The 15,315-nt window shown below is 37.1% G+C and overlaps 1 protein-coding gene across 1 annotated transcript in view; it reads right to left on the reverse strand.

The window, feature by feature from the left end:
- The window catches only part of Cc2d2a (Coiled-coil and C2 domain containing 2A), a 422,612-nt gene that overhangs the window by 71,407 nt on the left and 335,890 nt on the right, over positions 1-15,315 (reverse strand). The window contains exons 27-28 of the mRNA XM_090380928.1: positions 11,029-11,155; positions 3,894-4,089 (exon numbers count right to left, since the gene is read on the reverse strand). Coding sequence (XP_090237054.1) covers positions 3,894-4,089; positions 11,029-11,155 — 323 coding nt within the window. The remainder of the gene's footprint in view (positions 1-3,893; positions 4,090-11,028; positions 11,156-15,315) is intronic.

Below are 15,315 nucleotides of genomic sequence, written 5' to 3' on the forward strand. Positions count from 1 at the left end.
ATAGCAAACAGAAACAGGTAGCTATGAGTTCTTTAAGAGATCTTGATATCCAAGTTTAGTGGTAAATATATGAAAAAATAAAACGTAATGAGGAACTCCATGTGGACAGCTATCACATCTAGAGGCCTGTTCAGAGATACTTCTGAAGCTGGGATACATGGGGTTTACTAAAATGGCAACTTCTCCATGTACAGTTCCTTCCTTTCTAGAGGGTGTAATTTTGTAGGAATGAGGTTTCTTGGGACAAAGAGAGCCATCTATATTGTTGTGAAGATCTCAACAGTTCTATTGTGTTCCATTATTCAGATTTGCTTGTTTCTGGGGGGTTATGTTTTTCTGCTTTAAATTTTTTTTTTTTTAAAGAAAGGCTTTGCTGTGTCAATTTCCTTTTCAGTAAAAAATTCCACATGGAATTTTTTAAAATTCCACGTGGCATTTAAAAATTCCAAAAAGTCCATTCACATGGGTTGTAAGAATTGAAATTAAACTCTTCCTCTTCGTTTCTGTTTATCAGGAGTAATAGTTTTAGTGGGATGAAAATGGGTGTGTTTTCTGCTACTGAAAAATTCCTATACTTCATGGTTGTGGATATGTGCCTTCTTGATTGTTATGATCTTTGGACTTACATTTGGCCTATAAGGGCACACACCTGCAAGTCATCTGAGAATATTTATACCTTTGACACAACATATTATGTAATGGGTGCTGAAAGTAATTTTTTACTCTTACCACTCCTTTTGCATTTCTTGCTCTGTGATACTAAGGAGGTTCCAGTTGAAAACTACTTCTCAGAATGAGCTAAGTGTTGCATGGGAAGGAGTCCTCTTCTAACTGGAAGTCCTTAAAACTGGTTAGTTTTAGTTGTCAAGCTTTTGTGTATCAGTTCTTTGTCTTCTTACCATTTTCATTCTTACAGACCATCTGGACCATTTCAGTGAAAGTACTCGGATCACGATTTCTCCTTTTGATTGTGAATAAGCAGAAAGGAGTGGTACCAATGGGTAACCAGAAAAATATAGAGCAGTACATTGCTAGCATGCATATTAGATATTGTTTGATCAAATTTATTGGGGACAGATTTTAATAAGATCTTGTCAGAATAACAGAATATGAAGCAAACAGATTTTAGAAAGGCTTTTGAAACAGTCCCACAATAATGTTTTGCTCATAAGTTTGAAAAGTGCAGCATTGAGGCAGGCTAACATAAGATGTTTAGTGCTTTTAATTTTTATTAATGGTGTTGCTAAAAGTTTCATATCAAAAGTTGTTGATATTAAGGTGGTGGAATTAAAAATAATGAGAACCAGGTAAAAAGCAAATCAAGCTTTAATGCTAATATCCAGTGTAATAAGACATTAGGACAGCAATGAAGTACTGTTAGTGACACACACACACACACACACACACACACACACACACACACACACACACACACACACACACACACACACACACACACACACTTTAGCTATTAGAGATATAAAAAAAAAAAAAAGGCAATTAACCCACTGTACAAATCAGTGGCGAAACCACATCTTCAATACTATATGCAGATCTGGAAGCATCATTCCAGGAAAGATATAAAGACATCATTGATGAAACCTCAAGTTCTCCTCCTCCACTCAATCACCCCTTTATCTACCATAGCATCTGATCCATAATGTCATAAATCATGTACATGATGTCCATGTGGGACTATGTCAAAAGCCTTTCTGAAACCTAATGAATTCTGGGGACGATTGATTATAGAATTGAAAATAAAAAAAAAGAAAAAAAAGTGGATGCAAACCAATGATCTTATCAAAAACTAAAGTTCTGCATTGTCTTATGCTATTTGGTCAATTTTGCCTTCTCCTGCTCCCTCCCTCCAACACTACTTTCAATTATGACCATCACTCCATAATACCTTACCAGATTGGCCAGATAAGCTCTTCCCTTAATACCATGTTGTGACTTTATTGTAGGATCATTCCTATTAAGATGACAATTCATAAATACCACATTCTCTCCTTCTCCCCCCATACATGGTTTTCAATTATGACCATCACTACCTAATACCTTACCAGACCAGTTAGACAAGGTCTTCCCTTAACAAAATCATGTTTTGACATGCTTGTAGTATCATTCCTATTTCCTACCACAGAAGTCGGGTTTAATTCTATAGTATCCTAAATTATACTTGAAATTTTTGTTGTGTGGAATAGATATTTTCAAAGGGTGCCTTCATATTTATACATAGGGATTTAAGGGTTACCTCAGCCACTTCTCTCAGCATTACCAGAGAGACTGCATATACTCCTTGTGCTATATTCACTTTTAAACCTGATAAATTCTTCAGATCATCTGCTAAGCATAAATTTTTTTTTTTTTTTTTTTTTTTTTTAATACTGAAGCTTTTGGCTGTACTAAGAGACTTCTACCCTTTAAAAGTATTTTTGTGTAAATATACACTGTATATTACCAAAAAGTAACAAGATCCACAAAGAACCTTTCATTGATACACTATTTGATAAGTATTAGTCCACCTTTGGCCTTAAACACTGTTTCAATATACTACAAAATAATATTTGATATTAGGAAGGCACTAATTTGGCCTATTCCTTTTAGAATACAATGGTCAATTCAGCTACTGATTATGGGTGTGGGCAGTATGGCATGGTGCATATCATGCTGAAACAGAAAAAGTGCCCTTCCCATACTGTTGCCAAAGTGTAGGAGGAAAATTGTCCAAAATGTCAAAGCACCACATGGCAATCATTGTTCCAGGAATAATGACCAGTGGTTTAAGTCCAAACCACAAAAATAATCATAGATGGTGACTGCACCTCTGTCATCAGATGAAAGAATTGCGTAATGTGATTCAATGTTACATAACTCACCTTTCCAAAATTCCAGGGACCAATTATGATGAACCAAGCAAGACGACACAGTGCACTGCATGCTGTGATGGCTGGTTTGTGTTTTGTAGCTCTCTATGTCCTTGTACTAATATCAGCTCCTGCAGCTGATATTAGTACAAGGTATGATATTCTGGCTGACAGCCAATAGGATCTAAGTATGCTTTTCTGAACCACCTATCTACCAAAATGTTTCCTGCTGTTTACCTATGATGCCCCAATTAAAAGTCACTAGGCTCAACTCCCCTACTGTATTTCACCGATCTGCTTACTTCTACATCTAATCCTAACATGTGGATGGCAGTTATGGTTTATTTTTCATAAATTCCAAGGGTACTTTTGGAAATACAGTGGCAATACAAAGAACTTGTTCAACTCATCAGCTATCTGCTTTGGATCATCTATATTGATCCACTGCTTCTCTGCAGGAATATGGGAACACCAAGTTTCCTTTTGGTGTTCCCATATGCAAAGGACTCATTATATTTGCTGGACCCCTTTTCCAAATCATTTTCATAATTTATCTTAGCTGGTCTCACTCTTTGAATAAACTGATTACACGCTATTTTGCATATTCCATATTGGATCAAGTCTCCTGATAATCTGCTGCAATCCTAAGCAGTCTTCTTTTCTGATAACCTTTAAAAGGGTATGTTACCCTTTTAAAGGAATGACACAGCATGTAACAGCTAAAATTATCTTCAAGGACCAAGTGTATCAAATGTTATAACTGAGAACTGATGACAATCCAAATTCCAACAACATATTAACTTTTGAAATGAGTATCATTTTCACAGTTGTTCAATGATGTTTGTACACTGTATTACACAACTTCATGGAACTGATTTTTTTCTTTGCATTACTCCTTTCCCCATTGCCCATTATAAATTTTAGATCTATGCAATTAGCTGTTTTATGTCTACAGTCCTTCCATTATAATCATACTCTATATAGTTTATTATGTTTTAAGAAATAAATATGAATGCATAATATTACCTTTGAGTTCAGGTAAAGAGTCGTGAAAGGTATTTTTAGGTTGCCAAGCCAGCGCCTCTCTAATCTTTCATGGACAGTTGTTCCCCGCTCCCTGTCATCCTCTAGAAGATCCACTACAATTTCATCAAACAGATTAAAATAGATAACATCCTTTACTGTTTCCAGACTAGCTGGGCTGTAGTCATCATTGGGAGCTCTAAATATAAACAGCCAACATGTTGTGTATAGTCATTTGAACATAACATGGAGAAAAAAAAGGTGTGTGAAGGCATAATGTCAGCATTATAACTAAACACCTGACTCCATGATGTTTAAAGCAGGGTTTCTACACTGCATGACAAAATTAACAGAACACTTAGAAAACATGGTGTAACTCACACAGCTTGTAATGAAGCAGGACAAAATTTGGTTTGGTGGTGGTGTACCATAGAATAACGATGAGACAGTGAGAAACTTTTACCAGGTATAAGGGACTTTGATAGGGGTTGTATAAGAATTATGCAAAAGGTCACAATTACAGAAGTCGATACAAGATACTTGAAAATATGGTCACAACATCAGTAGGGCCTATGATCCCCCTCAAACAGCTAAATAGGCCTGACAGCAGCAAGTCATGCTATTAAGGGCATCTATAAGATTCTGTGGCAAGAAATCGCATTCTTCCACCAGCACAGACCTTAGCTCACCATGTGACTGAGGAGTTGGCTGTCAGCATGCAATGTGATGCCCAAGGGTGCCCCACACATGTTCGATTGGATTTAAGTTTGGAGATCATGCTGGCCACAGCAGTCATTGGATATCTTCAGTTTCAAGATATTCCTCCACCATTTGAGCTCTGTGTGCAGTGGCGATGATGTGCATGAAAAGAAAATGTGGGCCAACTGTACCCCTAAAAAATCACACATAGGGTTCAAGGTCTGTTCTTGGTACCTCTGCATATTACCTCTATCAAAAACATGAAGAGAAGTGCAGCCCAGACTACATCACTATTCCGCACCTCATGAGAACACCATCTCCAACGTAAGTGACCCTTTTTCCAATGTTGGAGGGATGGTACCACATTTCTTGTTGTCTCCAGATGAAATGACATCCAGAATTGTTTCATCATGCAGTTCCATTCTCTGACTCATCAGCGAATAGAACTGCATCCCATTTGTCAGGGCTCAAGTTTCGATGAGCTTTGTGGTGGTTTGGGGTTAATGGAATACAAACCTCTAGAGACAACTGGTGACAGGACATAGTAGGGTTCCACCTTGCTGTTAGAGCCAGATAGCAGTCTGTTCTGGTTGACACAGCCCTTGAGCAGCTCTTCTTGTAATGGTTCCTGACTCCCAAAACTGCTTCCATAGTGCTCAGAGAACATTGCGTGACACATTAAGCCAATGTGCCGCCACCACCACCTGCGACTGCCGGCTTCAAGTCATACAACAGCCCATCATCTCAAAGAATCATCTAAACAATGATTTGCCATCCTGAGTACTGGAGATGTGGCTATCCCACTGAGCAAGCCAAAAAAAAAAAAAAAATGGGAATGAAGTGACATGGTCGTAACCTGTGTTTTTATAGGCATGAATAATTTGCATAATGCGTGACTCTGTAAAGTGGTTGATCAATTTCTATTGGATTACTCAGAATTTGCATGCCAGGATGTTTATTATATCAAATATTTGCCTTTGGCAACACTCATCACCATAAAACATTCATGAAAAACATTTTGTTCTGTTAATTTTGTCAGACAGTGCATTTGTTGGATTTATGTACATAACAAATTCAGTTAAATAAAAAAAATTTGGTCATGTAATAATGATATTCCAAATTTCTTATCAAGTTTTAAAGGGAAATATAAAAGTAGAAAAAATTAAAAACTAAAAATGATCACATAAATGAGAAAGAATAAGAAACAAATGGGCTTCCTGAGTAATTTGAATCTATATATTCAAAACTGTAAGCAAATGCAGATTATTAGGTTCACTAGTCTAATAGCATCTCTTTTGATCCTCAGAACATACTCAATTTTACGGTATAGACTACATTAAGGGCTGAAGGTATATTACACAGATGCTGGCATATGCAGATTCAACTGAATCTTGCAGTTACCCGAAAATGGACAGCAACAGATTCCTGCTGTGAATAGCTCATTTCACCTTATCCCACAGATTTGTAATCACGTTGAAAGTATAGTAAAGTCACCCTCATACTCCTGGAACTGTTCTTGAACGAATGATTCAGGAGTATGAGGAAGTAACGCACCTGGCAGTAGAAGTATTCAAGTAGGCTGTGGCATTCAGGCATTAATTTACCAGTATTGTGTTTATATCAAAAAATGTCATTTACTCTACAATGCTATCTATCAACAAAGAGGTACAAATTTTAACTGTTTGGACTCGATTAAACAAATCTTGTTTGTTTGTTTGTTGTTTGGTTTTTAGGAGCATTAGCAACTAAGGCCATATTGCTCCAGGGATATGCAGTGGTCATTCCCTGACCTTTCTGCATCCTCTGTATTTGGTGGTCATGGGCTCGAACCACAATCTAATCAAGAAGCGTATGCTACGCACTGCTGCTCCTGCCCACCTGGCTACTGAGGTGCCAAACAAACCTTGAGGATGGTACACAGTAAAATCAACGTCTATAGTAGTGTACAACAAAGTGATCAAAGTTGTATATACTAATGATGAGTTGGTGTCTCTGAGTTGCATTTAATACTTTAAACTACCATAAGGGGTGCTATTATTTAAGCTGGGCATTAAGAGAGAGATTTGCAAATCAGAAGTTTTTAAACCATCTCATTGCTATTTTTCGGTAGGACTGAGATCAATTTCATTATTTTTCTAAAATTCCAAAGTACAGTATGTAATTTTGGTTTCAGTAAAAGAAAACTGATTGTCAAGTGTATATATGTCTCTGTGTTAATAATAATAATATCTTTGAAGGAACCTTTTAAACATCAGATTTAAAAAAATTATGGAATTTAAAATGTAACTATGCTAGGTAATTTCATGACATTCCTTATGTCATTTAAATTAATCTCTCCTTTTGTTTAGCTATGAGATATTAGTAACTGCAAGATATTAGTAACTCATTCCATCACCGACTTAAATTAAATTTTAATCTCAGAATTTAATAAAATTATGAAAATAATCAAAATGGAATGCCATTACAAAAGTTAGAGCTGACATCAATAAAATTAAAACAAGAATGAAAATACATCATAATGCCACTTGGTGAGTACATATTTTCTGGACTGCAAGATGCCAAAGCAATGCAATATACACGGTTTGAAAACTTAACAAAGCTCTAACATGACTTCATTGCTGTGTGCTGGTTCAGGAAAAGTTTTATAGGGTAAATGACAATTTAAATATGGAAACTGGAAAGTGACTCAAACACTGGAAGAGAATGCATGCACAGAATTGGAAACATTGGATAACCAAACGAGGGAAACCTGCAACCAAAACAAACAACTACATAGGATGAAGCCAGCATCTTCAACCATTTGTATTTTTTACAAATATTTAGCAATGTTTGTTTGTTTGGTTTTTTTTTAAGGAGCATTAGCAACTAAGGCCATATTGCTCCGGGTTATGCGGTGGTCATTCCCTGACCTTTCCGCATCCTCCGTATTTGGTGGTGACAGGCTCGAACCCCGGTTTAATCAAGAAGTGTGTGCTGCACACTGCTGCTCCTTCCCACCTGGCTATGGAGGCGCCTTTTTTTTAGCAATGTGCTGGTCTCAATCTCATCAGTGGATTAAAACAAAGTTTGAAGAAAAAGCATTACAGGAGTGTCTAAAACACCTTGTTATATATTATTTATGTCCCATTAAATATACTCCAATGCATTGGAGATTACATTTTCTTAATAAATTCAATATCTACAGGGCAATTCAAAAGAAAGAATTGCATATTAAAATACTTGACTGCATAAATTAATAAATTTATATAGCAAAATCTCTTAAATCTGGCAAAACATTTAGACTTAGCCCTCCTGGATTTCTGAAATCTAATAGCATACACCTCTGCTGTAAGTGAAATGCAGAGGTTTTCAACTACTGTATAAAGATTACAATGTTTTGATAGAGCTGCAAAGCGAGTGTTAATAAAGCTTTACTAAATCATTTTCATAGCCTTACGTTAAAAAAAAAAAGTGAAAATTATATTAGTAATTAATACACTTGATAATTAATTATCAAGCGTATTTATTACTAATATAATTAATAAATATGATAACAGTATAAACTGCTTGCTTTCTAAGTTTGTGTTATTCAAGCTATACACCACAAAAACAGAACTTTCAGATTCTAAAGGAAATCGATTTGTTGATTCCAAAAATATGTCTCTATCATGTTTTCCATTGAGGGGTATAATGAAATTTTACTAACTGAATGAATGACCAATTTTAAAATCATATAATAAAATATATACTATCTTAAAAATGAGTAAATAATTAAAATAGAAATGTTTTCCACTTGGAGAGAGAGATTTTTTCCATATATAGTTCATTCTACTTTCCTTTTTAAGAAACCAGCAGTAATCTTATTACGGTAGTATCCCAGTAACCTTGGTACAACTTTTGAATTCTGACATCCATAATGGAAACACTTTTTCCACTGTGGATATAGTGATTGAGCATGGTGAATATTTCTCTGTGCTCATCACTTGATATACTCTGAATTTTGTGGGAAAAAACAGAATTTTCAAAGATACTGGCAGCCTGTATTTTATAAGTTTCCAGTAAAGTTGACATCAGAGATTCAAAATTATCTTCTTTACTTCTTTCGAGAACTCCATGCATATGGAGTTCTTTAAATTTACAACTGCCAAGCTGCTAGTTTGATATCCTGTAGCTTTGTTTCAAATACATCATCTCTGAAGAGTTTCCTTCTTTTAGTTTTCCATGTGTATGATGGAAAATACTTCATTTTGATAGCAGAATCGACTTCCTTCTTTATCCAGAACCTTAACAAAATTCTTCATTAATCCAAGCTGAAAGGTGGACAAAGAACTTTTTTGGGTAAACCAGTGGAACACAACTTATATATAATTTATATTATTTCTCCCTGGTAAAAAAATTCCTCCCTCTTCTCCCATTACATGACTGTCTGACAAACATACAGCCTTCCATAATGAAATATTTTGAAAACACTTTGTGATGTTTTTGATATACTATAATTTTAGTTCCTGCTTCAAATAACTTCCACTGTTGCAACTTAGAACTAAGGAATTCTACTTGCTCTTTAGATAACTTTAAATCACAAACTAAGTCAAACACAAGAATCCTCACTCTATTCATCACAGCTTCCTTTATAACCATGATTTTGGAAGGATTTGGTTTCAGCAGGTTTTTATGTATAACAGGCCTTATAGCAGATAATATGTTAGGATATTTGATGTTACATTTGCTTTTGCTTTATCTGATATTTTTATCATGCAGAAACAGCAATCATCAATGTAGTTGCATGGTTCTTGCCACATTATAGGAACAACAAAAGGCATAACTTTAGCCACATCCTATCTATAGATTTGTGGTGCAAGTAATACAGCACATATGAGGAGTCCAAGTTTTGTCCAGATTACCAATCTTGCAATCACTGAACAAAGAATATACACATTTAGTAATATTGTAGATTTTCTTCACCATCCATGTAACAGAGACATTCAAGATAGTGGAGAATGAAAAAGGACTTGGGGTAATTGGACAACCAAATATGAAGCTCTCAGAGCAGTGCAGACAGGCTGCCAGGCCAGCTCAATGATACATAAGAATTTTTCACTTCCCATTTCACCTAATCATTCCCTCCAATAGTTTGTCTAATTCTTTCTTGAATTTACTTAAGCTACCAACTTCCACAACGGATAGAAGTTTGTTCCAGCAATCAACCACCCGCTGGCTAAAGGCAAACCTCCACATATCTATTCTGTAACCATCCTTCCTCAGTTTGAATTTGTTCCCCTGTGTAGAGTCTGAGCAAGAGAAAGGGCCTATCAGCACCGAGCTTGCTCAATCCATTCAAAGCCTTAAACATCTTATTCAGATTACCTCACAGATACTTTATCTCCAGACGTTGCAATTTGCAGAAGGATGAAGATGTGCATTTTAGGAAGGATGTGGATCTAGTTGGAACAAATACAGAGAAGAGGAATGAGATTAGTAAGGGGAAATAAAAGAAAAGGTCTCAGTTCTGCAAACTGCAGCATCTGGATATATCCCTTCAAGGGATCTTTGAAGTGTTTAAGGCTTTGAATGAAGTGCATAAGCTAAATGCTGATGGAATCCTTCCTCTTTTCAAACAACACAAGAGGGGCCATAAATTCATATTGAAGAAGGATGGTTGCAGGATTGATGCATGGAAATTTGCCTGTATGAGTAAATTTAATGATGCATGGAAATCTGGGGTTGTATGAGTAAATTTAAGGAGGAACTAGGCAAACTATTAGAGGGGATGGACAGGTGATATGGGAAGTGTATTTGCTTTGGGTGATGCTATACCAAGCTTTCTTTCTTGCATCACTGCCACTACTAATACTAAATTGTCAAGCACTGCTTTTGCTTCTGCTTAAACATTTTAACAATACAATGATAAACAAAACACAAGAAACAAACAATATGCAATTGTTTTTACTGTTACTGAAAGAGAGAGAGAGAGAGAGAGAGAGAGAGAGAGAGAGAGAGAGAGAGAGAGAGACATACAATGTAGAACATGTTAATCTCCTAAAATTTCTGCAATCATTATTCATCTGGATAATGCCTGCATATGCATACTTCCCTAAATTGTAGAAGATATCCACATTATGGTTAAAAATAAAAATCTGTATATGCAGGAACTGTGATATGATGCGAAATTTTAAGAATTTTTTGAAATCTTCACCTAGAAATAGACGGCAAATGGCTGATATATTAGTGGAGATAAAAATCATGTTAGCCAGTGTAATCATTAAAATAGTTGCAACCAGTGGAAGATATATATTGCACAGAGTTCAATTCACATCAAGAAGGTATAGCAGACTTTTCCACTGCTGTATATGATTTACAATAGCAAATTCTGTATTTTCAAAGGTGCCAGATTTTTGATATTCATAAATCTAATTACTGAATATAACTTAATTTCAAATAAATAAAGCACAGGGAGCCAAACCTAAAAGGCAAGCGTAGTTCTTGGTTCCATGTAGGATGAGGTCCTTCAGCTGAATAAGTCCTAACTGCCTCTCTCTGGAACATTACTTCTACAAATGGGCATACTCGACTTTCATATATTGGAACATCTGAAAATTTTCAGAAACAACAGAGCTAAAATTGCTCCTTAAAGCTCTTCAAACAGAGAAGTTTTTCCTGATTTATTTTCTGCTTTATTAGTTTAAATTGTCATATTAACTTATTTTCTAGAGTAGCTTTATATTCCTAGTTACGATACTTAGTTTAAAGTTTAACTTAGACAGAGATTTCGTAGATATTACTTAGTATCGGTAACGGTATCAAATCCACGTGTCACAAACCAAATTTTTTTTTAACCAAATTTAGTCGATTTATTAACCAACTGTTATATCAAATTATCATCTATAAGTAGATTATAGACCTAGTCAGGATCCTTAGTTTATTCTAAATTGAGATAGCGAGATTTGGAAGCTAATCAATACTTACGAGTCCGTAGAAATACCGTTCGTGATTCCCGCCATTTTTACACGATAGCATAAGCTTAGTGTCGTATAGTGCATAATATAATATTGTCAATTAATCAGTAAATCTATTAATCTTGATAAACTTTATTGTCAATTAAATTGTACTTTTAACTCTATATATATATATATATATATATAACGACTTAATCGTAACAAATAATTAATACATAACTATAGTGGTACACGTGATACGGAAGTTGTATAAAGGGAACTCGTAGAAAACACTAGATACCGAAAAAAATATATATATAACATAACTGTTTTGGGATATAACTTAAGGATTTAATTTTTGTTTTGAATTTTATTGAATTAAATCGGAATCATGACTCTGACCAGAGCAGCAAAGCAAAAGGCTCAAGCTAATGGGAGTGCTGTGGTTCAGGGGAGAACTGAGGGGGGCAGTTGCCCTCTGAATCACAGTCTATTAAAATGCACTGTTTGCTTGATGTTTGCGGAGCAGTCGGGTACGGGACATGATACTGCCAAGGGGGATGTCTTTGTGTGTGCACGATGTAAGGAGTGCAAGGAAATCAGGCGACAACTCAGCGTTGTTATGGGCCTTTATGAGAGCTTGAAGGACAGGGTGGATGCCCTCGAAGGAAATAAATTGAGGGGCCCATCAAGCTCTCAGCTGCCCACATCAACGCCAGAGCTTGCACTTGGTCATCAGGCAACACAGAAGCAGCCCCCTAGGCAGAATGCGCTGGTCCCACAGGAACTAGTAGTTGTTGGTGACTCTATTGTCAGGGAAACGGGGAACATACTTTGTAAAAACGATAGGTGGAATAGGACCAGGGTATGTCTGCCAGGGGCAAAGGTTGATGACGTTGTAGAGCGGATATCATCTTTTAAGGGCACAAAAGGTGATATAGTTGTACACGTTGGCACTAATGATATTAAGAGTAGGAGACCGGCGGAATTACTTAGCAAGTACAGGTCACTGTTGAAAAAAAGCCGTGAATTAGGGTTGAACTTGAAAGTGTCTGCAATTCTGCCCAGACACGATAGGAGGGAGTATATGATGAGAGCCTTGTCGATCAATTCGGCCCTGGAGGGATTGTGCAAGGCTCAAGGGGTAGAATTTTTTTCAGCCTGGACTGTACTTGTTAACAGGAGAGATTGCTTCTACAGGGATGGGATACACTTAAATAGAAAGGGTGCAAGAATTTTTGCTGATGCTGTCGAGGCAGTGTTAGGTGGGTCGGAAAACTGCTAGTTGGGGGGGATACAAGGACTAATAGATTAACAGTAGCCACTGGCAGAGGTGGAAGTGATTCTTGCACTGCTTCTATTCAAATGAGCAGAAGTCTGAAAAACAAGATGCAGGATATTTCAGAGACTGCTGGTAGTCATTGCGGTACAAGTAAACACATGGGTTGTGTTAGGGTAGCTAAGAATAGAAACAGGTGCATGTATACCTGCGTGTACACCAATGCTAGGAGTTTGGTAAATAAATTTGATGAATTTGAGGTATTGCTCAAAACATCAAAGGCAGATATTGTTGGGATATCAGAGACGTGGTGTCACACAGATATAAGTAATGCGGAACTGGAATTTGGGGAATACAATGTGTATAGAAAGGATAGACAGGACAGGAGGGGAGGAGGGGTTATGCTATTAATTAAGAAACACATAAAGTCCAAGGAAGTGAAGCCAGTCGACATCGATGGACAGGGCAGTGTCGAGTCAGTTTGGTGCGACATAAGCATAGGGAAATCAAAATTGAGAGTAGGAGTGTGCTATAGGCCTAATGACTCTGATGAGTATAATAAGATATTGTACAGGGAAATAGAGTGGGCCAGTAAATCTGAGAGTCTTATAATGGGGGACTTTAATTTCCCAGATATTGACTGGAATTTGTGGGTTGGTCACTCGCACACTAGCAAGGCTTTTGTGGATTTATTGGATGATTGTTTTCTACATCAGCATGTTCGTGAGGCAACAAGAGGGAGCAATACTCTTGATCTGATTATCAGTAGTGATTCTTCATGCATTAAGAACCTGCAGATAAATGAACCACTAGGTGGCAGTGATCACAGTGTGTTGAAGTGGGATTTACTCAAGGAGGTAACTACCATCAGAGGTAAAGGGAAGGGTTTTTGTTTTCGTAAAGGCGACTATGATGGTCTGAGACAGTATTTAAATTCTATACAGTGGGACCAACTGATGATGTTACCAACAGCAAACTCAAAATGGGAAGCATTCAAGGAACTAATCTTGGAGGCTACCAGGCTTTACATACCAACTAAGAAATATTGTTCAAGGTTTAGGCCTAAATGGTTGTCAGATGAGCTAATGAGACATGTGGCAGAGAAGAAAAATGCATGGGATACATACAAATTAATGGGTGACATGGAAGCCTATGATAGATATAAGTTGGTCTGTAACCAAGTCACAAAGGAGATTAGGCAGGCAAAGGCAGACTATGAAAAATCCTTGGCAAAGGATGCAAAGAAAAACAGAAAAGAGTTTTTTACATACTTGAACTCGAAAAGGAAAGGGATGAATCAGATTGGTCCACTGGATATTGATGGTTCAACAGTTGAGGATCCTGCTCAGGTGGCTAACAATCTAAACGAGTATTTTGCATCTACATTCACGCATGAGGAGTTATTCAGGAAGGAGAATGATGTAGGTAAAGTAAACATTGGCAGTGAGCTGGATGATTTTGTAATAACTGAGAGGAAAGTGGAGGAGAGATTGTTGAGGATAAACATAAAAAAGGCACCTGGGGTGGATGGGATCTATCCAGTTATATTAAAGGAGGCAGCAAAGGAAGTATGCAAACCCCTAGCCATAATTATGAGAGCTTCTTTGGACTCAGGGGAGGTGCCCATAGACTGGAGATGTGCAAATGTAACCCCAATTCACAAAGGAGGATCAAAGGCTGACACAAGTAATTATAGACCTGTTAGTTTAACTTCTGTTCCAGGTAAATTAATGGAGGCACTGGTTAAAGAAGCACTGCAGGATCATCTAGACAAGAATTCAGTTATAGCTCAGACGCAGCATGGTTTTGTTAAGGGCAGGTCTTGCCTGACCAATTTGATTGGATACTATGATGTAGTCACAAAAGAACTGGATGCAGGGAATAACTTTGATATTATATATTTGGATCTTAGAAAGGCTTTTGATACTGTTGCACATGGAAGACTGCTGCACAAATTGGAGCAGTGTGGCATTGGAGGCAAATTGCTGCTATGGATAAGGGGATGGTTGAGTGGCAGAAGACAGAGAGTGGTAATCAATGGACACTGCTCAACGTGGACTAATGTTATTAGTGGAGTTCCTCAAGGTTCAGTGTTGGGTCCGTTGTTGTTTTCGGTGTTTATGAATGATATTGATGATGGGATATCAAGTTTAATGTCCAAGTTTGCAGATGATACAAAGGTTGGCAGGGTCGTTAAGGACAATACTGACGCTATGCTGCTGCAACAGGATCTGGAAAGGTTGAACAGATGGGCTGAGAGGTGGCAAATGAGGTTTAACATCGACAAATGTAAAGTGCTGCATATGGGAAACAGTAACCCCAGAGCAACGTATCAACTCTGCGGTACTACACTGACAGTGGTGGAGAATGAAAAGGACCTGGGGGTAATTGTGCAGGCAGATATGAAGTTCTCTGAGCAGTGCAGACGAGCTGCAAGAGTAGCGCATGGTGTCTTGTCAATGATATACAGGAATTTTTCTAGCAGGGATAAGGAGGTGATTATTCCCTTGTATAAGGCAATGGTAAGGCCACATCT

Source organism: Mastigoproctus giganteus, chromosome 9, assembly GCF_048544385.1.
Source record: "Mastigoproctus giganteus isolate SK-2022 chromosome 9, ASM4854438v1, whole genome shotgun sequence".
Lineage (NCBI taxonomy): Eukaryota > Metazoa > Arthropoda > Arachnida > Uropygi > Thelyphonidae > Mastigoproctus > Mastigoproctus giganteus.